Source organism: Aphidius gifuensis, linkage group LG5 (assembly GCF_014905175.1).
Source record: "Aphidius gifuensis isolate YNYX2018 linkage group LG5, ASM1490517v1, whole genome shotgun sequence".
NCBI classification, from domain to species: Eukaryota; Metazoa; Arthropoda; class Insecta; order Hymenoptera; family Braconidae; genus Aphidius; species Aphidius gifuensis.
The window spans coordinates 14,832,613-14,855,791 of record NC_057792.1 but is presented as its reverse complement, the minus strand read 5'-3'; the positions used below and the strand labels follow the sequence as shown (position 1 = coordinate 14,855,791).

Here is a 23,179-nt window from a genome sequence, read left to right as displayed (position 1 = left end):
TTTTGTATTTACTATCAGTGCGAAGAGAATTGAGTTGTCATGACAGGAATAATATATCAAATCGTGATGAAAAGAAAAAAAAACTAAAATATATTTAATTGAGCACTGCAATTTATATATGCTCCAATAACAAACATTTTTTAAAAAATTCAAATATTTATTTTATCATATTGTAATTATTATTTTTTAAATATTTTTAATATACATATATTACAGAAAATGACTTAACTATATAAAAAAGAAAAAAAAGTATTTATCATAAAAAATTAGTCAACAAATTGAGTATGCTCATTAAAAAACGAAATAATTTTACAAATATTATTTTTCAATTTTCCAGTGTGTAGACATGATTATGGGCGTGGTCATTTGGACCTAGTTTTTAGTGGAGAAAATTTTTATTTTCTTGTACAAAAAAAACTGGCAATAAAATATAATTTTTATAGGTTTTTTTAAGGGAGTACATCCGCGTTGAGCATATAAAATGTTGAAGGCGATACCACTATTTAAATAAACTCAATTATTCTTTCGTGGACAAATAATTTCAAAAAATATTTGTTTAAAATTTTCTAACTCCATAAAAAAATATAATTTTTGAATTTTGATTGAAATATTATCAAATTAAAAAAAAAAAATAAATTTCATTGCTAAAATTTTTTTTTTTATAAAAAATAATACGAAATACGTCTTAATTATTTATTGCTGTCTTTAAAATTGCTTAATTTAATTTTTAATTTTTTTCTTTCGCTAGTAAAAATGATTTCTCCAACTTACTCCGTTCAACCTTCTCCGATTTACTCATTTTTATGAACAACATTGAGCTAAGTTTAATAAAAAAAAAAAAGCGCTTTCAATTAAAGATTGATCGGACAAAAGCAAATAAATAATAATAATTTTTTTTCACCAAGTGACAAGGATAAGAAAAAATTGATAATTAATTATTTCTTCAATAGAAATACATCATGAACCCATAATAAAAATAAAACAAAAAAATTCATCTAATAAACATTTATGTCAACAACAAATCATCAATATAAATTATAAAAATATTATAGAAAAATTAATAAAAACAATTAATGATAGATGTACTCCCTTTATTTAATTTATCGTAAATTCTAATGCAATATTATTATGCAATATTTTAGAGCATCTTTGGAAACAGTATCAGCTAAATTTCTCTATTATAATCAAATAAAATAGAGAAAAAAAATACCTGAGTTTAATATTTACACTTAATAAAACTTAATTAATTAATAAAATATTTTAACTAGTTACATGGACTTGCTGGTTGACTTGCATGAGTCTGTACGATAACAGGATAAATTGTTGATGGATAATATTGGGGATGGTGATGATGATGATGTGGATGAATCGAATGATATCCATTTGTCGTCTCTTCTTCATTATTATTATTATTGTTATTACTATTATTGTTGTTATTATTATTACTATTATTATTATTGTTGTGAGTTTGATTGTTGTTGATTTGATTGTCATTACCACAACGATGATTACCATTAATTTGACAATGTGATGCTGATGATGTTGGTAATGTTCCTAGACTATTAGCTAAAATATCATGAACTGTATGAGGACTTGGCCAATGAAGACCAATGCTATTTTGATGACCAACTGATGTTGGTGTTGGTGGTGATGGTGATGTCTTGTTGCCTGTTGATCCTGTTAATCCAACTGAAAAATAAATTAAATTAATCTTATTTTTTCATATAATATTAGAAATGAAACAAAAAAAAAAAATAATGTAAAAGCAGTCATTTACTTTCGTTTTTTCAAAGTGTATTTATTTTGGTATATAGAGATACAAATGGTATTTATACTATTTAGTTAGACGCGGACACAGTCGGTGCCATTGTGGCACGCGAGACAGAGAGACTCTAAATTTTCTTGACTTGTCATGAGAAACAAATTGCTAGTGAATGTTTTATTGTCATTTGGCAAGTCTTAACGGTGGTCTCGATGTCTCAATGTCATATACACTTGATACGCTTGAAATCACTATTTACAATTAATTTTTTTTTCCTTTAAATTATGTTATCAAGTCCAAATAGAAATTAGGACAGTTATTTCGTTCAAAAGGCGCATATCAGAATGACAGTCCTAGAGAAAAAATAATATTCAAAAAATATATAAACTGATGGCAATAAGTGATAAATCCGTACTAGTTTTTTGTGTGTCAATAGACCCTGGAGAAATTGGATAATGGATAGCAATATCTTTCAGCATTAGTACAGCAGTATAGTTTATATGAAAAATAAAAATTTTATATACGCTTCTAGTGTTTGTTATTGCTGTTGTAAGGAGGTTGTTTACAAAATCTATTTGCAGCTAGTGTATACAATCAACACTGTAAGTTCTTTGATTACGTGTGTGTAAAAAAAAAATAAAATAAAATACAAATAACGATAACTGAATATAGTGTTTAAGAGCAAAGTAGTGAGCGCCAAAGTAGGAACATTAACACTTTGATCATTATAAATATACTGCAAGACTTTTCCTATGTATAAATTTAATAGTTTGCATTTTTGCTAATAACTAATAAGTCTCTTTTGCCAAGAAATATAATATTTTACCTGAATGATGATGATGGTGATGATGTGTCATTGCTGGTGGAGGTGGAGGATGATATGGAACTGATGGATATGGCACAGAACACAATGCTGCAGCACCAGCCGCAGCAGCAGCATAAAGATGATGATGGTGATGATGATGATGTGGATGATGATGCATTGCTGCAACCGCAGCTGCTGCAGCAGCGGCACCAACTTTATTTCTCAATATTCTTGATATACTTGATACCGATGGTACATTGTACTTGTCACAAACACCATCTGACAATAATCTATCTCGTATTTCCCATGCAAATATACCTGGATCTTTGAGTTTTAATTGTTTTATATATTGCACAACTTTTGGTGTTGTTACACGAGGCTTACTGCCACCAATTGCACCTGGTAATATGCTACCTGTCTCATGAAATCTTGCTAGAATTTTACTAACACAACCGTGGCTTACACGAAGCTGACGTGATATATCACAGGGCCTTATTCCCAATTGGGCCAGCTCGACAATTCTAAGACGAACGGCATTTGGCAGTGGCCGGCCATTTACAAACACACCACCTAATTGATTAACTTCACCGTACTGTTGCTGTTGTTGCTGTTGTTGTAAGTGTTGAGATTGTTGGTTGTTTTGACTCTGAGATTGTTGATCTTCAAGAGTTCCATTACTCTCTGTAAATAAAATTTTTTAAATTAATTCTTAAGCTCTTATTTGAAAAGTACAATTTTGGATTTTTGGATGCGTTTTAATGAGATCCATGCTGTTATTCGCGAGAAAATAAAAAGGAAGGAGGAGGAGCAAAGTGATCCACTGTATTGAAATCATTTGAATATATATTACGGTGTTTATATATATATTGTTTTTAATTAGCGAAATAAAACTGGCCCTTATTGCTGAGTGCTACATTCCAGTGGCAATTGCCCTCCTTCATCCTGTTGAGTTGTGTAAAATTAACCCTCATCCCGGGTATAAATTTTCCAACCTTCTTTTGTTTTTATTTTTAACTTTCATTCGAACATTTGGAGATTTATAAATTCTTTCTTTTTTTTCTTTTTTTCTATTCAACGCCTATAACTGACTATTTTTTTTTTCTGCCTTGAATAAATTAATATTTTTTTTATTTTTCAAATATTTTTGTAAATTTTGTTAAAAAAATTAATTGCATAATATTTTTTTATAAAAGTTTTTGTAAGAAATAAACATGATAAATAAGACGGAGCAAAAAAAGTGCAGTCGGAGGATTCTCGGAAGCATTTCGTCGTCGGAGACAAGTTTTTGCTCTCTGAAAAAATTGCATTAGCTTTTTTTTTTTTTTTCTTAATGTTTTAACACATTTATTATTTTTTTTACCCTCGATATATCTTTGCGGCATAATATATATTATAAAATTTGGTATAAATTTAAAAATTTTGTATTTCAATAGATTGCATATAGCTTCAAAGATTTCATTTATGATTTTACTAGCGACGGATAGATATGAAATGCGAAGTTTAAACTAGAAAAAAATCATGATTAATGACTGAGAGAAAATTAAATGTAATCACGATATGAGACTTTAATTTCCCACAGTTTATGATGATCAAAGAAACCCAATTATTCGGCTTTTATGTCGCAATGTTAATTAGAACACACAGGTTTACAACGCTTCACTTAAATGATGACATTTTTATAGTCCTACTAGTTTTACTTGAGAAAACATATGGATATTCATTTTTTTTTTCATTTAAATTTACAATTAATTAACGCCCATCAAGGCATCAACTCATTTTAATGATTTTATCAGATTCATATAGTTTTATAATCAACCCAGATTAGCTTTTTCTCATATTACGAATAATTAACAAAAAGAAGTAACATCAAAACGAAAATTCTTAATTTTTGTATACCAAAATGACTCATTTTTTCTCTTTTTAATAAATAATTAAAGTTACATACTATCGTAAGATATAACCGCCTCATTTTTTTTATTGATATTTTTTATTTCACATATTTTACTAAAAAGAGAAAAAATTAGTCACTTTTGTATACAAAAATTAAAAATTTTTGTTTCGATGTTATAAAGTTCAATCATAGTATGCAAAAGTATTGCGAAAAAAAAAGTCAGACTGTTAGGACAGCTGCTATTTCATCACTAACTAATAACTAATTTTTGCAAAGAAGTGAAAATGAAGTTTTTAAAAAATTTAAACAAAAATTCCACCAAGATACTTAATTTACCGACGAAGAGATTGATTGAATAATATTTACATGAAGCTTTAGTATATTTAATTATTTTGTGAGTGCAACTATAAGTGTAAATATTGTGTGTAGACTAAAATTTAATTTGAATAAAAAACAATTTCGATTATTATCATCAATTCTAATCGAAATCGTTTTTAGCACAGATACGGGGAAATACGGAGACATTTACGGGTTTCACGAACAATGCAATGCACCGTAAATTTTCCCGTAACCTGCGCAGGTTATGTATAATTATAAATGTCCCCATGAAGTTTTCCCGTGCACGGTGCCAATAGTGTTACCGGAAAATAATATCGAAAAAAATGAAGCTGAATCTTAAAAAAATTCTGCCAATAAAAAAAATTTAAGTTTATATTTTCCAACAATTTATTAATAATTTATTTTGTCAACTATAGTTTTAAAAATTACATAATTCATAATTAATTATTTATTTTTAAATTTTTATATAGAAAAAAATTGATATTCATTTTTTTTTTTGAATTTTCAAACAATTTTTAAATATCGAAAAAAAAAAATTAATAATTAAAAATTAAAAATTAAAAAATTAACCGGAAAATCCAATGGCAGACAAATATTTCAAATGTAAATATTCCTGATAAAAAAAGCTTCGACCTCAATGATAAATACCTTGTTGAAATATTTACATAATTCAAGAATATCTCAGTTCCAAAACCTTGTAATTTATGAATTCTAATTAACACAAATCATTTTTAAATAAATATTTAAATGTCTAACACATATGTAATAACACACCAATAATTATGTGAACAAAAAAATAAATTTCGCTGTACATAATAATTTTTTTTTTCACAAAAGTTTACTTGAAATTATTATTTTTTGTTTTTAAAAAAATAATAATCGCCAATTTTTAAAAATTAATTTATAAACAATGTTTTATTATTTGGAAAACAAATGTGTCAAATTTTTTTTATTCATTCGTCTTGGCAAAAAAAAAAAGAATATTAATGCGGTTTTGGAATATTACTAGTTCATTTTTTAAAATTTATAAGAGTATCAGATTTTTTTTTGTGTTATGAAGTGCTAATGGATCAAAGAGACCGAAGCGTGTAGTGAGTTTTATATACATGCGTGTTGTACATGCGTTTCTATTTTAGTAGGAAAGAGTAAGTCAGGGAATAATATATGACATGTATGTATACGGGGCACTTTATGTCAAACAAGTTAGTTATTTCCCTGTTACCCCCTGCCCCGTTAAGTTTATGAATTTTTTAATAGAGTCTATTTACCTCCATAAACAGTTTTAAATTTTTTTTCTGATTTCCTTATCACTTTATCATCAAGAAATATTCCTCTAAAATATTTTGAATAGCTCTGCATTTCTCTTTGGAGAAATACAAAATAAGACAGAGTAATTATTGCAGAATAATACTGACTCAAAATCCCTGCATTTGTTTAAAATTTCAAAGTCGATTTTTTATAATAGCATGCTTGCAAGAAAAGCATTACGTGTGTTGAAATTTTTAATTTTCTATCGTTAGAATTATTCTACTTATGTAGAATGTAATGGACTTTTGGACTTTTGTTTTGAATTTTTCGTCAAACCGACGGTCCGAGATGAAAAAAAAAGGAATAGTGGAAGATCGGAGGATAATTCTTCGCATGCATTTCTCATGTGATCTGCACACATTAGAATACATTATAATACATAAATCTGTAGAAGTATAGAAAACTGCTTCTGGTTTTTTTTTGTTGAACAAGACCTTTTTCCAAAGCAAACAAATAATAAATTTATTTTTTTTTTTATTTTTACAAAGCAAACTATACTCTACATATTTAGAGTAAATTTATTTTAAAATTTTAGCGAATTGTTTGAGGATTTGGCGCCGGTGCTTACCTATTCAATAGCCTCGGCCACCCATTGAGAATATCAGAAATTGAGTAAACAGAAGTGAGGATATAGGTTTTTAACGAAAAACAAAAGTAAATAAGCCAAGAGGATACAGGGACATATGAAATTTGAGATGCCAAACTGTGCTTGAATCATGGCAATTAATATTTAAACTTAAAACGATGGCAATATATTATTATTTTAAGAAAATAATTTTATATTTATGGTATGCAAGTAAATAGCAATTTTAAATATGAAAAAGCTTTGCAAAATTTTCAATTGGCAAAAAATAAGCAAATTCCAGGCATATTACAACTTGAAAAAAAGAGAAAGAAAAAAAAAAACAAACAGCAAGAAATTTTCGTTATACTAATTTAAAAAATGTTTAACTAGTCCTATGTCAACTTCTCTTAAAAATCCGAGCATATATGAACCTTTTTTTTTAATTCTTCCTGAAAGCTGTGTTTAATATTCGTCAAAAACAAATGTTTCTAATTGAAAACTAATGAATGGTTTTAAACCAGTGTATAAATATTGCCAGAATTTTATACAAATTGAATTTAAAGAAGCAATATAGACAGAATGAAAAACTTGTTCGTTACAAATAATATAAATATTGTTTTAAATAAATAAATTATTTAACTTGAAATTACAATAATTTTTAATAATTTAGACAGATATAAAAATAATATTTCATTCAAATATGATCTGGTAAATAATTTAACAAGATGAAATAAAAGTCTAATTATATTTTTCATTTATTTTTGTATAAATCAATCATTATTTTGTTACAAAAGTCATTTAAATTAATTGAATATAAATCAAAAATATTTTTTCACTAATTTCATATATATTTATAAACTTTATTTTGATTCGAAATAAAGTTTGTATATTTACAAATGTATAAATCCTTTCTGTACATACGCAAGTATCGCCCGTCGGGTAATAACAAGCCTCTTTCAGAGAAAAAAAAATATATTGAAGCACTTTTTTTGAATAAATCATATATCACAAGTTCAATATTTAATTTGGCTATAAAGTTAGACTGCAGCTCTAAAATCCTAACCACTCAATCGTCCTCGAAAACAAAAAACGAAAAAATGATTTCAAGAAATTACTGGAGATCTTGCGGTATTTACGAAAAAAGGGAAATCTCATGTAATCATAGGGAATCTTGTATAATTACGAGAAATCTGTAAACTGCTCTACAAAAAAAAATTTGCAGTAACTTTCCCCCTCGAAATTTATTAATTATTAAACGATATTTGTTTTTTTGTTTTTTTTTTTTTTAATAAATATAAACGAAAAAGTCAGCAAACTTTTTCAAACAAATTTTATAAATTTTTGTAATGATTAATTATCAAGAAGAATTAAAGAATTTTTTTTTTTTTTTTTGATAAAGTAATCTTGTATTTATATATAGTATAATCTATGTTACTGGCCCGAGAAACTAATCGTATATTTAAATGTGAGCAGCTCTGCGCGTTCAAGTAAAAGGTTATCACAACCAAGAAGCACAAAGTGATTTCGTTATGGTTTATAAAATTTTATGACAATAAATATATAACAAACATCTTAATATAAATATTGACTTTCAAACGCGTGGATCGTATAAATTTTTTTTTTATTATTATTAATAATCATCACATATTTTATAGTACTCACCCAATGCAATTGCGTCCATTTAAAAAACGAAAAAAAAAGAAATCAACTTTTTTATCTAACAAATCCTTTAAATTGATAACAATATTTTTCACTTGTTTATGATTGGTCACATTGATAAATATTGTTACACTTTTATTCACAACTACAATATCAAAAACTATTATTTTATTTACAAATAATTTGTTTAAAATTTTAATTAACAAAAAAAAAAAAAAACAACAAGTTAACTCTTCAGGGTTGAAAAAGTGTTGTTACGCTCACTGGACTGTTGAACAGATTGCCCTTTACTGGCTCACTGAAAAAACCGAAACGATTTTAACCGAAGCATCAGAAAATATCTTTCTCGGCTTTGATGATAATGAAAATGAATCGCAACCGCCCACGCAACTAATACAAGAACCGCGCAATGTTTCTATTGGTTTAATTTAACGACTTAAGACGTTACTTGAAAACTAAAAACTAACACACTTTTGTTGGTGGACCTCTTGATACTGAATATATTAAGAAGTTCTTGTATATTTTATTTACAAATGTTAGTGGATATACAAGCAAAGATTGGAGGCGTTTGATAAACACACGAAGGAAAAAGGCGGAGTTTCAATATTCTCATGGCCCATTGGCGAGTTCACTCACCGTGTTTGCTTGCATTTCATTTATGCATTTTAATACTTATCGTACACGCCTATCTTGATCTTTTTGACAATAAATTTTTGGCGAAATAATTGTCAACAAAAAGAGGCAAAAATTAAATATCATATATGAAATACAAAATGTGAATTGTGATGTATACCCATGGCTTTGGATTGTACCAATACTTAGTTGTTAGTATATTATTTTTCCATAAATCAATTTTATATTAAAAATATCAATTTATGTATTCTAAAGTATAAGCATTGATTTATAATGTATATAAATTAAAGATTAAATCTAAATAGTATAGTTAGTAAAATATGCAACTGTTATTTATAAAATCAATCATTGCATTTTTTTTTTTAAATTTATACAGCTTAGCTAAATTGGCAATTTTTAGTATACTGTTAATGACTTTTCAAAAAATTATTTAAGTCAACCATTCAATTAGTCTTGTAGTAAAAAACTTCTTTAAATGATTCAACTGTTTTTTTAATATTAAACTTACAAAATAATTATATCGGTATACCGCTGGTACCATCGAGACTCTCTGATGTGACTGTAAATCGCGGTCTCGTCTCAGCTCGTGAGTCGTGTCCAAGCCTATTGAAACCAGCTCAGTTGTCCCTTCTTGATTTAAAATTAGTCAAACCAATCTATATTGACATTTGCTTAGAGTGTTTTACCCAAAAAAAAGTAAACAATTTATTTCTCTGTAATTAAAATTTTTCGAAAATGTAATCGAAATTGGGAATTACTCTTTCGTTTTTATTTTTTAATTTTTTTTGTCAATCGAAATCAAGTGGTATATTATTGCATTTTATAAATTATCAAAATTTACTATATAATTGCTAAGATATGATAAAAGAGAAAGAGAGAAAAAGAAAAAGAGAAATAAAATATAATAGACACAACATTGGATGAGAAATGGTTTATAAGATATTGAGTATGAAATGAGCAAAGGCCGTTTCACACCGCGAAGCAAAGAATTATCTGGCTTAAACCCAAAAATCTAAATTTACGTATAAGCAAGGGTTTTTTGCCATATACCTTTATCTTTTTATTATAATATATTTTTATTTGATATATCTCTTAAAAAGCATATATGACTCGAAGAGAAATTTTCCCCATCTATATTCTTAAAATAAAAGACGAAATCATCACTATATCTCTATTTAAATATTTTTAGACATTAAAAAAATGGGGTAAAGAATATAAATTTAAAAAACAAAATTGATTTCTTTATAAAGAAATATATGTTTGATAAATTTTATATGAATTTCGTTGTTTAAATACAATTGTCTGCAAAGCACAAGACTTTTTTTTTCTATTTTGTTTAGAAGTTTCGTTTAGCACATTATACATGTATAAACCCTGTCAGATTATTGCTATTAATAAAACAAAATACATATATTTTGTGAGAGAGAAAGAGAGAGAAAGAGAGTAAGTTTGGTAGGTGATGCTCGGTTTGATGGTGCATCGTAAATTAATGCAAGCAAATTTCGTAGATGGAAGAGACAAGATGTGATTTTTCTCTTTCAGTCGGCATTTTAGATTCATCTGGTGGCTCAAGCAATATGCAAAATATATTTTTTACTGGCATGGCGTAGCGACTTAATGGCTCGCAACTAACGGATTAAGACTTGGATTCACTTGCAAGCACGAAACTTGTCTTTTATCATTTTTTATCTTTTCAGCACATGCTTTTGGCAATCTTCAAACATATTCTCCCCATTTTTTTTATTTGTTTTTTAAAATAATAAAAATGATGTTTATCAATTTCTTGAAATATTGAATTTTTTCTTTTCTTTTCTTTCTACAACTAAAAATATAATTCAAGTTTTTTTGAATAACTGTAGTCTCGTTGATGGGCATCGTCTTGTTGCAATATTTGTTAATGATCCAAAAAGATGCTGCAAATGTCTGCCAAGAATAATCAGTGTTGGAAAGTGCACGTCATTCATAAATTTTAGCATATGAATTAATTTTTTTTTTTCTCTTACAAAATAAATAAATTCAATTATTATATTTCAAATGTGCAACTTGATATTAATTATTATTTTTTTTCTTTCATTTTAAATGTTTTTGTTTTTTTTACAAGAAAAATAAAAAAAAAAAATGTAAATTACACATATTTTTTAAAAACACAACCACAGTTTTTAATTCATTACATAAAAATTTTAATATGTCAAATTAAATTAAATGTTTTTAAATATTATCAAATTTGTTTACTGTTTTTTTTTTTTAAAAAAAAGGTAAAAATTTATTACCACATTATTATCTTGAGTTAATTTCTTTTCTTTTTTTTTTTTTTACTATGTACAAGGATAAAAAAAAACATGATTGTTTTATTTAATTTAATCAGCTAACCATTGTTTTCGATTTCTTCACTTTGATTTTTTTCTTCAGCATTATCAATTTCTATATCTTGATTTTTTTTAATATTATTTATTACTTCAGCTTTAATTTCAACATTTTCTAGACACTCGTTGTTTGTAATATCTGGATTTGGATCATGATTTTCTTCCTCATGATTTTCTTTAATTTCTTGCATATTTTCATCAACTAAATTTTCTTCAGATGGTTCTTCATTGTCTTGATGTTTTTTATTACCAATTTCTGTTTCAAGTACCTCCAATTCTTCAAGTAAAACTTTTTCACGTTGTTCAATTTCCTCTGTAACATTAAATAATAATAATTAACAATTGATTATCATCATTTTTATAAAAGAAAAATAAAATCTTGTATTGTTTTTAAAATTAATTATTTACCATGAAGTTCCTTGGCACATTTTTCCAGCAATGCATCAGTACGTGGATGTGATTTTGCTGGTAAATAATGAATTGGTGGCTGTGCACGAGTACGAATAAAATGTACAAGTGGTAATTGTGAAGCACGCCATTCTTGAAATTGTTTACTACGTGCTAATTTTGTTTCCAAAGCTTTAACTTCAGCTAGTTGTTTTTTTCTTGACATAAAAAGTTGTTGTCTTTCTTTTTTAAGCTCCTCTTTTTCTTTGCGCTTTGCTTCATCAACTCTAGCTTCAACTTCAGCTTTTTTATCTTCCTAAATGTTTAAAAAAACACAAAAATTATTAATTAAAAAATTATCAATGTAAATTAGGATATAACTGACTTGCCTTAGCTTTAAGTTTTGTCTCTTCTTGTCTAAATTTTTGTAATGTACCCAAAAGTGCACCAAACATACGTTTATTTCTTTGTCTACTTTTTTCATCAACATTTTCTCGTCTAATGACATCCTGACGTGATGGAACATCACGTGGTGGTGCTATAACACGTGATGATACAGCTGGACGTACACAACTGTCATCTTCATCACCACTGTCATCAGGATTTGATGGTACTTTAGCACTTAAACGACTAAATACAGTTTTTGGCTCGTTTGTTTGACCCTGCCAACGACGTTTATTACTTGGCTGATCATTACCAACATAATCTGAATTTCTTTTACGATCTTCTTGTTGTGAATATTTTTGTCCAACTCTAATAACATAAATAATAAACATTTTTTTGACATAACACAATTTTTTTTTAGGTTAAGTTCAAATAATTATCCTAATTTTTTCTATTAAAATTTAACATAAAAATACTTTTGTTAATCATTTAAATTAATTATCAATTACCTTGGTGTTACTTGTAATTGTCCATTTTCTGATTCTGGCAAATCACGTCCAAGTATTTTTCTAATATCACGATCCAAATCACGTAGACCATCTCGTGCCGCTTCTAAATCAGCTTCTAATCTTTCAGCACCCCATGGTTCTTTTGAATCTAATCTTCTCATTATTACACTAGTTATTAATAATATTAACAATGATATTTTTATTATTAAATTGACACTATATTGTTTGTAAATAAATAATAATATAATTATGAATTTTTAATAACACCGGAATTGATTGTTTTTGACAACGAGGTATTGCCAATTGCGCTAATGGCTCACTCTTTTTTTTACTTTTTCTAACACAAATATATCAATAAATTCTGTTGTACCGTTTGATGGTAATATTTATTTAAAATATTATTTTTTTATATATTACATATCATAAACAAAACAATTGTTATTATTAATCCAATAATATGTAATTTATATTTTTTTTTCTTGTGGCTATTGTCTGTTCCAAATATTGTCAATTCCTTTGACTAATATTCCGAACACAATAATAAGTAGTGCACAAATAACACAGTGTATGTAAATGACTCCAGTGAACTTTTGATAACAACCTTGATAACATCTATAATAAAATAAAAAAAAAAACAGTAAAAAGAATAAATAAACAACAAAATATTAGTTGAATATTAAAATGAATATCTAATGATAATTTTAAAATGATTTATAATGAATTTCAAGATATAATTATGAATGGTAACTCAGGTTTGTTGCTGTTTTATTATCCAAAAACAAATGTATCATAATAATACTGTCTATTGTTAAAAAATATTATTATCTAACTAGTTATGTATTGTTAATGAATATTAATATTCACAGTTTAGCTTGAAGCGTATTTTCTTGTTGATTTAATTTAGGTATTATTTCCAAAAAAGATCCTAGTTGTTGATTTGATGATAAAATAACTTTAAGATCATTGATAATTTGTGATAAATTTTCTTCATTAACAGTGTATACTGGAGGTTTTTCTGATGATGATGATGATATTGCACCAAGAGCTGATAAACTGACTAGTGATGAGGTATAAATATCAAGTGACAATGTGTAAGGATGACGAACAAGTGAATCATCTTGAAACAAATTCCACTCAGCATATTTTTGGCATTCTTTTAGGATTTTTTTTTCAACTGGTTCATCCATTGTTTCATTGTCCCACTATTAAATTGAAAAACAATATTATATAAACATGTAATTTTTAATTTTGACAATTTAATTTTAAAATTACCTGAATAAGAACAGATGCTGTCACATAAACACCAGAAACAAATGGTGATATTAAATTACAAAGTAACAATCGTAATTTGTTATTATTTCCATAATATATTTGATTATTTTTATCAAAATAAAAACACTGTTCGTTTATTAAAAATTTAATTTCTTTTTCCCATTCATTGACAATTGTCTTGTAATCATCATCACATGGCAAAGCAAATTCACAACTCAATAATTTACGTAGTTGAATATATTGTTTTTGAGCAGTTTCTAAAAAATATAAAAATACAAAATTATTAAATTATCAGTTATTTATGTTGAAGTAAATTATTTATTTAAATTTTTTCATGTAAAAAATATTTGTCATTTGGAAATTACTTGTTTATTTCATGAAGACAATTTTAAAGCAATTGTCTTATTTTTTTTGTATACTATTATGAGTATTATTTATTTAAAAAAAAAAAACAAATTATAATTTGGTTTTGCAAATGAATTCATTTGCAACAAAATATATAAAATGTTGTTGTTTTTTTTCCTCAAATTAATGCAAGATCAATAGTATATTAATTTATAATTACCATAAGATTGACCAGACGTTGTTATTGATATCGCAGCAATAGATGGTTTAGTAAAAACTGCCATTGTTGGATTAACATAAATGCTGAGGTTAATTGCCGACACGGATATTCTCATTGTTCTTTCATCCAAATTATGACCTTTAACATTATGACGTTTAACTGTTTTCATGTCACGATATGTACTTTGCAAAACAATACAATTATCATTATTATCAAATGTTAATAAATTTTTGTGTATTTTTAATGATTCACATATGTCATCTTTATCTGATATGCTTGAATTATTTGTAACATTTGAACAAACGATTGCACCAAATGATACTTTCATGATATTTTTAAGCCAGCAATAATCAGTCAATAAACTCTCAAATGTATATGGCTTATTTGGACATGAATGAACTCGATCATTGTACAAAACAGCAATTAAATTAAATGGCATAAAAACAGTATTTTTTTTGTGGCTTTCAATTATTTCATAGGCAAGTTGTTTAACAGCATTTGTTGGTAATTTTTCAGTTGGTGATAATGCACTCATTTTACGAATTGATGGACTCATAAATTGACGTGCTGATATTGGTTTTGAAATGTTAAAATGTATATGACCATGTGCTCCTTGATCACGAAGAAATGACAATGATCGAAAAAGGCCAGTTGTTGTTTCTGGTGGTTTTGGAATACCAATTAGTTCATGAGTAAACAAAGATTCCTCTAGAACACGATCATAGCTGATGCTTATTGGTACAAAATGTATGTCTGGTACATGGCCTTGAAATACTGCATCCAAAATCATTGCCAATAAACCTAAGCACAACAAACAAATAATATTATCAATAAAAAAATAGAAATAATTTCGAAAAAAATTAGTTAGAAAAATTAAATTACCATATTTTGGAGTAATACTTTTTTGACTTCTACTTCTTGTTCCTTCAATAAAAAATTCAATGGCTCTATCACTGTGTTCAACAAGAGATGCAACATATGCTTTAAATAATTCTTTGTACAATTGATCAGTTGAAAATGTTCTACGCATATAAAATGCTCCAGTTTTACGTAATAATTCACCAACAACTTGCATTCTATAAAAGTCCATGCCACTTGCAATATTTGGCAGGCACATGTCATAGCTAAATAATATATATGACATCAAAACAAAATCAAGATAGCTACGATGAGATGGTACATAGACATATTGAATATCTGAATTTTTCATTTTATCACGTATTGATAAAAGATAATTTTGATTAACACGAAAACTCATGAGAATACGTTTTAAAACTTTAACTGTTAATAAACCTGTAATTAAAAATTATCATTAAAATATATATCATTTATTGTTTAAATTAAACAACTTACCAATCCAACGAACAGTTGGTAAATGAGCTTTACTAGCCATTTCTTCAAGCATTTCTCTGGCTTCTTTTAGAACATCATTTTTATCAATATTTTTAACAGCAGCAAGTGTTTTAATTGTCAGCAATACTTTTGGATTTGACAAAGTAGCTTCAATTGCTTGATTTCTGTTGTAATTAAGCTCTGGTGGTAAACGATGTGATGCCACTGGATTCATTTGTCTTGATGCCCATAAAAAATCAGAACCCTTTCGTCTGTCCACCAGCAAATCAACAAATTCACCATAATCACCCATTGTTATTAATTTTTCTTTTTATTTTTATACAGCTAAAATTGTATTGCCGATTTTTTTAGAGATCTTGTTTTCTTGAAGGTGATTATTCAACTGGCTAAATCATTGACCTGTGCTCATGGACAGGCTCTCGAATATTATATTATTCTGAAAAAATACAGTCCAACGTTCAACATTATTTTGTATTTAAATTTTCTATTTGTTAATGTCTTTTTTATGTGAAAGTATTAATTATTTATTCATTTAAATAATCATTATAATATTAATGACTTACCTTTGTTTACAAAGTATGACACAGTGCTTATTAGCATTTTCTTGAATATTTTTTAAACTGGTTTATAGAAAATGCCAGATTGAAGCAACTGTGTTGGCTTGGTTACACAATTCATCAATCAATGATGAACAAAACTATCGTTAATATATAATTGTTAATTATGAATCCATTCAAGTTGGATTATTTTTATGTTGATCCCATTTTTTTTTTTTTTCTATTTAGAAATTGTCTATGTAGTTGTGTGTGTACGTAAGCATGTTGTAAATATGTGTCAATGCATTGCACTCCATGTCACTGGATGTCACTACTTGTTTATTTGATATGTTAAATAATTTTTAACATATAAATTAATTTAAAATTGTTGATGAAATATTATAAAACAATTAAATTTGTAATTTACGTAATTGAAAATACAAAAAATAATAATTAAAGTCTGATTATTGATTTATTGTCTAATTTCTTTGTACAGTTATCACTGTTGCCTTATGATAACAACGTAAATAATATGTGTAAAATAAACATTTAAAAATTAAAATAATAATCAATATATATATATAACAAATTACATTTTAAAATTGTACAAAGAAATGTTGTCTTTTTATGTGTAAAAAAAAAAGAACGTTAATATTATTTAAGTGAATTGATAGTAACATCAATTGTTGCTGGTTGAATATTGACTAGATCAAGTCCAACAATTGGTTTAGTATTTGCAACACTTTGCTCTTGTAACAATGATTTTTTATCTTCATTATTATGATGGTTTTTAAAAACTTTACATGTCATAATATACCAAATGGATTGAACAAAACTATTGATAATACCACTTGTTACAAATATACCACCAACAGTTGCACATAGTTTAACTAAAAATTTAATAATTGAATCACGTTCTTGTCTAACAACAACTTTCATTGCACTTGTGTCGTATTTAAAAAATATTCCTGGTATACCATGTGAGCCTTTTTGATGATCAATTGGTCTTGCATAATCTTTGACACTGTATTGATAAGTTTTTGTTGTTTTTAAAAGTGTATAAATGTCTGTTGGTACAACTTCAATGAAATACTGATAAAGCATCATGTCTAAAATAAATAATAATTATTTAAATTATAGAAAAATATATTTATAAATTAATATAATAAATAAACTTACTGTCAGATGCATATTTTTCATCACCATCAAGTGGCTGAACAATACCAGGACTTTCTTCACCAAATGAAAATTTATTAATACGATGAGTAAAATTATAATCATTACTTGTCATAAATGCTGATATATGTACATGTCCACGTGGTAATGACAATGATTTACCAGCAGTTATATGAAAATTACCAGCAACTTTATTGACATTCATACTTCCATAAATTCTACATGCATCTGGTTTTGTTGTTGGCTCAATATTTCTTGAATGAAAAAAATTAAAAACAATCAAAATTTAATTGTTAAAGTAATAATAAATAATTTCTATGTATTACCTCTTTGGCATTTCACTCATGAATGCAACTTTTGATGATTTCCATAGTACCTCATGTATAGCATGATACTCTTCTCTTAAATATGAATTCATATGTTTCAGTGCATCAAAATGAGTACGTTGATTTGATGATAATTCCCACCAGGTATCTTCTTCAGTAAGTGGCTCAAAACCAAGTAAATTTTGATTTGTTGCATCAAGTACATCAGCACCAAGTTGACTACATGTCATTGCAACAGTTATATCAATATTTATTTTTAATTTTGCTTCAATATCAGTGTCTGGCTCAAATTTAAAATTCAATCTTGTATCCAAATAATAAAAACTCTCAGAAACAATTAGACAAGCTATTATACAAAATGTCAAAAATGAAACTGAAATAAATATAGCATTATTTATTAATTGTTTTTGTTTTTTATTTATTATTTACAAATATAATATGCTTACATGTTCCTCCAACAGCTGATTTGTTTATATAAGTCTCTGGTATTTTTGGAAATGCATCAAACTCTGTTACAGTTTTAAAATTAACATTTCGTCGTCTCAACATTTTTTTTAAACTCAATAAAACAATGTATAATTAATAATAAATTAATAACAAGGATATTATAATTATTTGGCTGACGAATAAATACAAATATAAAAAAGTTAGGTTAATACTTGTGCTGTCGAAATTCACGTGGTACTTTTATATATTTATGTAGAAATTGTTTTAATTTATTGTAAAATTTATTTAAATGTAAATGTAAATAATACTTTAATTGATTAGATTCGTTAATTGTGCTTTTTGACAATGACTGTAATGAGTTTGTTTACACGTCAACTAATTTGTGTTTTTTATTTTATGTTGACAAAATGACAAGTGACAACTTGACACGTCTGAGTGTTTTTATTTTGTTTTTATTTGTTGGTAAAACTGAATATTATCAACACACTTTTTTAGACATTCTGTTCTCCTGATATAAAACAATAGATTTTTTGTGATTTTCAACCTTCAAAGCAATCTTACAGTCAATAAATAATAAAAATAATAATTATAAATAATTAATTACGACTGATTGCGTCATTTCCGACTCGGGAAAGCAAATTTAAATTCAGAAAATTTGACATTTGTATTGGGAACACAGAATAAAAAAAAAAGTATTCATCCAATATTACGACTACTACTGGTTTTTAATTTTTTTGTCTATGATGGGGTTGAGCTATCCTCGTAATTTTTTTTTTATTAAATTGTTGAGGATCTAAGCTAAGTAAGGAAAAAAAATGGGAATTTTTAAAATGGTCAAAGAGGGGTAGGGGGTAAATTTTAATTGTTTTTAATTTTTTTAACTATGATAGAGTTGAGCCATCCTCGTAATTTTTTTTTTATTAAATTGTTTAGGATGTAAGCTAGTTTAGAAAATAAAATTACAATTTTTGAAATGGTCAAAAGGGAGTAAGGGGTGGATTTTAACTATTTTTCATTTTTTTGTCTATGATAGGGTTGAGCCACCCTCGTAATTTTTTTTCCTAAACTAGCTTAAATCTTAGACAATTTAATGAAAAAAAAATTACGAAGGTAGCTCAACTCTATCATAGACAAAAAAATTAAAAACAGTTAAAATTTACCCCCTACCACCTTTTGACCATTTCAAAAATTATAATTTTTTTTTCTAAACTAGCTTACACCCTAAACAATTTAATAAAAAAAAAATTACGAGGATAGCTCAACTCTATCATAGACAAAAAAATTAAAAACAGTTAAAATCCACCCCCTACCACTTTTTGACCATTTCAAAAATTATAATTTTTTTTTCTCAATTAGCTTAGGTCATAGACAATTCAATAAAAAAAAAATTTTGTGGATAGCTCAACTCTATCATAGTTAAAAAAATTATTGGGCCAACACCCCTGAATTTGTTCTCTTTAAATACGATGTAACTTATTCCAGAGGGTTGTTTTTTTATATCTGTGACTTTTTTGGGCTATATTAATACATAATTAATAATTTATAACAAATTTTATTAAATTTCATATCATTTCTAATTATCTATTTAAGTCGGGGCCTTGGAACCCGACCCTGGATGAAAATTTTTTACAGATATTAATAAATTAGTCAATGTAGTTTTTATATTATTTATTTTTTTTAATTTTATTAAATTAAAACACAGAGAAAAATCAAAAAGTTAAAAAGAAAAAAAATTAATGAACATTGAACAAAACATGTTACTTTTTTTGTAGTAATTACATGTTACTTAATTTGTAGTAATTAATTTTGTAGTAATTAATTAAAATAAATTTTTATTGACCTTGGTGGAATAATGAATATAAAAAAAAATGACTCTCCTCAATACCACTTGGTGCTCTGCAATTTGTATCTGTTGGCCAGCTTTCCACATATGCCACCACAAGCTCAGGAGTCAGGACTTTTCTACTATTTCTACTCCTTCTGGTCCTTCATGATTTGCCGATTTGCCATGTGGGCCATGTGACAATTCTACTCCCACGTGGTCTAGCTGTTTATAATTGATTAATTCACAGTGGTTAAATCAGATCAACTTTACATATCATTAACAACCCAATTAATATTATAAAATTATTTAAAAAAGAAAAATAAATAAAAACAATGAGTGGATTGGTAAAAATTGGATTACGTCTTGTTCGGACAACAAAATATATTCTAAATAATAACACAAAGAAATATGTACGATCTATGTGCGACATGGGAGATGATTTTTATACTGAACATGTAATTGTAATTGCATCACGTCAATCACGTTATTCTTGTAAGTATAGATAAAAATTTTAATATATTTATAACATATACATATAATTTTAAAAGTATAGACAAAAGTTTTAAACTAAAATTGTGCAGTTTTGACTGATGAAATAGGTTAAGACATATACCACGTGTATTTCGATTGACTTTTTAACTTTTATTATATATTGACAAAATTTTATTTTTATTAAAATTGATTATTTCTGATACTATTTAATTTTAAATGATTAAAATTAATCAAGTATTATATACTTTATATTTAACAATATATTTATTGAATTAATTTATTTTAAATTTTATTGTTTATTATTTTTATATAGCTCCAATAAAACCGGCTGGATATTGGAAAAAGAGAAATACTATTGCAATAAAAACTTTAAAGTATTCTTTCATTTCATTATCAATTTTTGTTGCTTGGGTAGTTTATAAAATTCAAAAGCATTTTCAATTAAAGGCATATATAAAAGTAATAATGGCAGCTGATGGGAAATCCCAAAAGTATTCTATAGTTCCATCAAAAATTATTTCATCCAGTGTATTTTTAAGTGATGGTCTAATAGAAATGAAAACACGAGACGATAGCTTAACGTAAGTGGAATATTCATCATCAATTTATTGAACAATTTTTTAGATTATTAAAAGTATTTAATTAATAATTTAGTAAAGTTGATCATTTATTTATATACATCATTGTTTATTATTATATTACAGTCTTGAAAACGATAACACGCGTAATTTAATATTAAACGAAGAGCTGGATGCAAATTTAGAAGAACCATTTCCAAGAGGAGAACCAGTACCAATAAAAATTGGTGGAGTTGATGGATTACTTGATAATGGTAAATTAACATTAAAAACAGAAGATGGTGATACAACGTAAGTTAAATGTTAGTAAATAATTTCTTGAAAAATAATTTATTCAATTTTTTTAATGACTTTTTAATAAAAAATTTACAGATTTACTTTCCATCACACATTGAGCCTTGAAGTCGAAAAAACGTCTACAACTTTACAAAACGAAGTTAAAGAAAAACAACAACCTGGAATAACACTAAAAAAAAATGGTAGATTTAATTATATTTATTCAGGGAGTAAAACAACATTGAAAACACCAACGAGTGAAAAAGAGTAAGTTGATTATTAATCAATAATTTTAAAAGTTTTTTCTTTTATTATTAGAATTATTCCTTTGATTTATTTATTAATAATTAGTATATTGATTGACATACTTTTTTTTAAAAAAAATAAATTTTTAACAATATTATTTTTATTCTACAGATCGACAGCAATTAAAGTTGATTATCAATTGAAACCTGATGATAACGTTGGTTTGAAAACACTATTAGATAAGGACTCTACTCCATTAATTGGCAATTTTAGTGTCTTATCTGATGCTACAATTAAAATACAAGCAAACAAAAGTGATGAAGTGTAAGTTGAATAATTTTTAACAATTTTTTTGATTATCAAGTTTACTTATTATCAGTTTTAATTATTTATTTTATATTTTTAATACATTTTTGATAATAAATATACTAATAATGTTATTTATAATTTACAGTTATTATTTCAAACATAGTGTAAATATTGAATGTGACAAAAAATTGGACGGAAATTTAGACAATAAAATTGTTGCTGGAAAAGAAAATCCAAAAAATAAAATTATTCCTGAAGAAGTAATACTTGATAGTGGTACAGTAGTATTCCAAACACAAGATGGTAAAAGATTGTAAGTTGAATATCAATCAATATTATTATTAAACGAATTTTTATTATTATTTTTTATTAAGTCAAAAATACTTATTTGTTTGGAAGTATTAATTTATATTTCCAATAAAATTGTTAATTCAAAATATACATTATTGATATTATTATTTTTATTTTACAGTGCTGCGCGACAGATGCTTCAAGTCAAAATTTCCGAGGATGGTGAAAAAACATATGTTAATTTGCGGCCGCACTTAGCAGCGATTGCATCTCATCATTAATTTATTTTTGTTAATGCAACGAGCAAAAAGTGTTTTTAAGCCATAATAAATAAATAAGTTAAAAAAACATTAATTAATAATTAAAAATCATTAAAAATAATTGATGATTTTTTCGATATACCTAATAATTGAAAAACGAAAAAATAAAAATTGATAAAATAAAATCAATTGATCAAGCAAATAAAAATTTTAATGTGACTGAGTTGAATTAATTATTTATATCCAAAGATGTGAAAACAAATCAGAATATTAGGATAAATATGATGTACTTTAGGGGCAATAAAAAAATAAAAGTTTGACTATTCTATATAATATAAATTAAATAATAATAAATAATTTTTTTTAATTCTATTTAATCTATTCAATTCATTTTTATATTTGTAAATTTAATAGACAGTGTGTTAGACATTTAAATATTTATTTAAAAATGATTTGTGTCAATTAGAATTTATAAATTACCAGGTTTTTGAACTGAGATATTCTTTCAACAAGGTATTTATCATTGGGGTCGAAGCTTTTTTTATCAAGAATATTTACATTTGAAATATTTTTATTTATTTATAAAAAAGTATTTACCCAATATTACGACACTACTGGTTTT

General features: G+C 26.1%; 4 protein-coding genes across 6 annotated transcripts; all 4 read right to left on the bottom strand.

Annotated features, from left to right (window-relative positions):
- Nucleotides 1-688: 688 nt before the first annotated feature.
- Nucleotides 689-8,797, bottom strand: LOC122857743 (paired box protein Pax-1-like). Of its 2 annotated transcripts, XM_044160084.1 has the most exons (4): nucleotides 8,333-8,797; nucleotides 2,982-3,248; nucleotides 2,589-2,891; nucleotides 689-1,689 (listed from the first exon to the last, which is right to left on the bottom strand). In XM_044160084.1, the coding sequence occupies exons 1-4, from the start codon at nucleotides 8,349-8,351 to the stop codon at nucleotides 1,265-1,267; spliced, it is 1,014 nt and encodes a 337-aa protein (XP_044016019.1). In that variant the 5' UTR covers nucleotides 8,352-8,797; the 3' UTR covers nucleotides 689-1,264. The 2 variants fall into 2 exon arrangements, with proteins under 2 accessions (XP_044016019.1, XP_044016018.1); XM_044160083.1 differs by having other exon boundaries at nucleotides 2,589-3,248.
- Nucleotides 8,798-10,198: 1,401 nt separating this feature from the next.
- On the bottom strand, nucleotides 10,199-12,907 carry LOC122857742 (pinin). Its single transcript, XM_044160082.1, has 4 exons — nucleotides 12,606-12,907; nucleotides 12,102-12,465; nucleotides 11,734-12,028; nucleotides 10,199-11,638 (listed from the first exon to the last, which is right to left on the bottom strand). Exons 1-4 carry the CDS (start codon nucleotides 12,764-12,766, stop codon nucleotides 11,328-11,330), a joined length of 1,131 nt encoding a protein of 376 aa, XP_044016017.1. The 5' UTR covers nucleotides 12,767-12,907; the 3' UTR covers nucleotides 10,199-11,327.
- A 72-nt stretch (nucleotides 12,908-12,979) lies between these two features.
- Nucleotides 12,980-16,776, bottom strand: LOC122857729 (dihydroxyacetone phosphate acyltransferase). 2 transcript variants are annotated; one of them, XM_044160063.1, is made up of 7 exons: nucleotides 16,359-16,776; nucleotides 15,796-16,231; nucleotides 15,325-15,735; nucleotides 14,443-15,243; nucleotides 13,878-14,134; nucleotides 13,470-13,807; nucleotides 12,989-13,217 (listed from the first exon to the last, which is right to left on the bottom strand). In XM_044160063.1, exons 2-7 carry the CDS (start codon nucleotides 16,085-16,087, stop codon nucleotides 13,091-13,093), a joined length of 2,226 nt encoding a protein of 741 aa, XP_044015998.1. In that variant the 5' UTR covers nucleotides 16,088-16,231; nucleotides 16,359-16,776; the 3' UTR covers nucleotides 12,989-13,090. The 2 variants fall into 2 exon arrangements, with proteins under 2 accessions (XP_044016000.1, XP_044015998.1); XM_044160065.1 differs by having other exon boundaries at nucleotides 12,980-13,807; nucleotides 16,359-16,773.
- A 209-nt stretch (nucleotides 16,777-16,985) lies between these two features.
- Nucleotides 16,986-18,899, bottom strand: LOC122856468 (endoplasmic reticulum-Golgi intermediate compartment protein 2). The gene is made up of 6 exons (XM_044158140.1): nucleotides 18,885-18,899; nucleotides 18,280-18,340; nucleotides 17,834-18,179; nucleotides 17,511-17,761; nucleotides 17,180-17,440; nucleotides 16,986-17,101 (listed from the first exon to the last, which is right to left on the bottom strand). The coding sequence occupies exons 1-6, from the start codon at nucleotides 18,897-18,899 to the stop codon at nucleotides 16,986-16,988; spliced, it is 1,050 nt and encodes a 349-aa protein (XP_044014075.1).
- Nucleotides 18,900-23,179: the final 4,280 nt, after the last annotated feature.

Excerpts from the sequence above, each read along its gene's own strand:
- LOC122857743 (XM_044160083.1), bottom strand. Across the intron at positions 1,690-2,588 it reads TCACCATCATCATCATTCAG|TTGGATTAACAGGATCAACA; the intron begins GTAAAATATTAT and ends TTTATTTTTCAG.
- LOC122857729 (XM_044160063.1), bottom strand. The coding sequence starts at position 16,087 with ATGGGTGATTATGGTGAATTTGTTGATTTGCTGGTGGACAGACGAAAG. Across the intron at positions 13,808-13,877 it reads CAGCATCTGTTCTTATTCAG|TGGGACAATGAAACAATGGA; the intron begins GTAATTTTAAAA and ends TCAATTTAATAG. Across the intron at positions 13,218-13,469 it reads AATACGCTTCAAGCTAAACT|ATGTTATCAAGGTTGTTATC; the intron begins GTGAATATTAAT and ends ATTTTATTATAG.
- LOC122857742 (XM_044160082.1), bottom strand. The coding sequence starts at position 12,766 with ATGAGAAGATTAGATTCAAAAGAACCATGGGGTGCTGAAAGATTAGAA. Across the intron at positions 12,466-12,605 it reads CAATTACAAGTAACACCAAG|AGTTGGACAAAAATATTCAC; the intron begins GTAATTGATAAT and ends TTATGTTATTAG. Across the intron at positions 12,029-12,101 it reads AGACAAAACTTAAAGCTAAG|GAAGATAAAAAAGCTGAAGT; the intron begins GCAAGTCAGTTA and ends TTAAACATTTAG.
- LOC122856468 (XM_044158140.1), bottom strand. Across the intron at positions 18,180-18,279 it reads ATCAGCTGTTGGAGGAACAT|CTTGTCTAATTGTTTCTGAG; the intron begins GTAAGCATATTA and ends TTTGTATAATAG. Across the intron at positions 17,762-17,833 it reads ATGAGTGAAATGCCAAAGAG|AAATATTGAGCCAACAACAA; the intron begins GTAATACATAGA and ends TTTTCATTCAAG.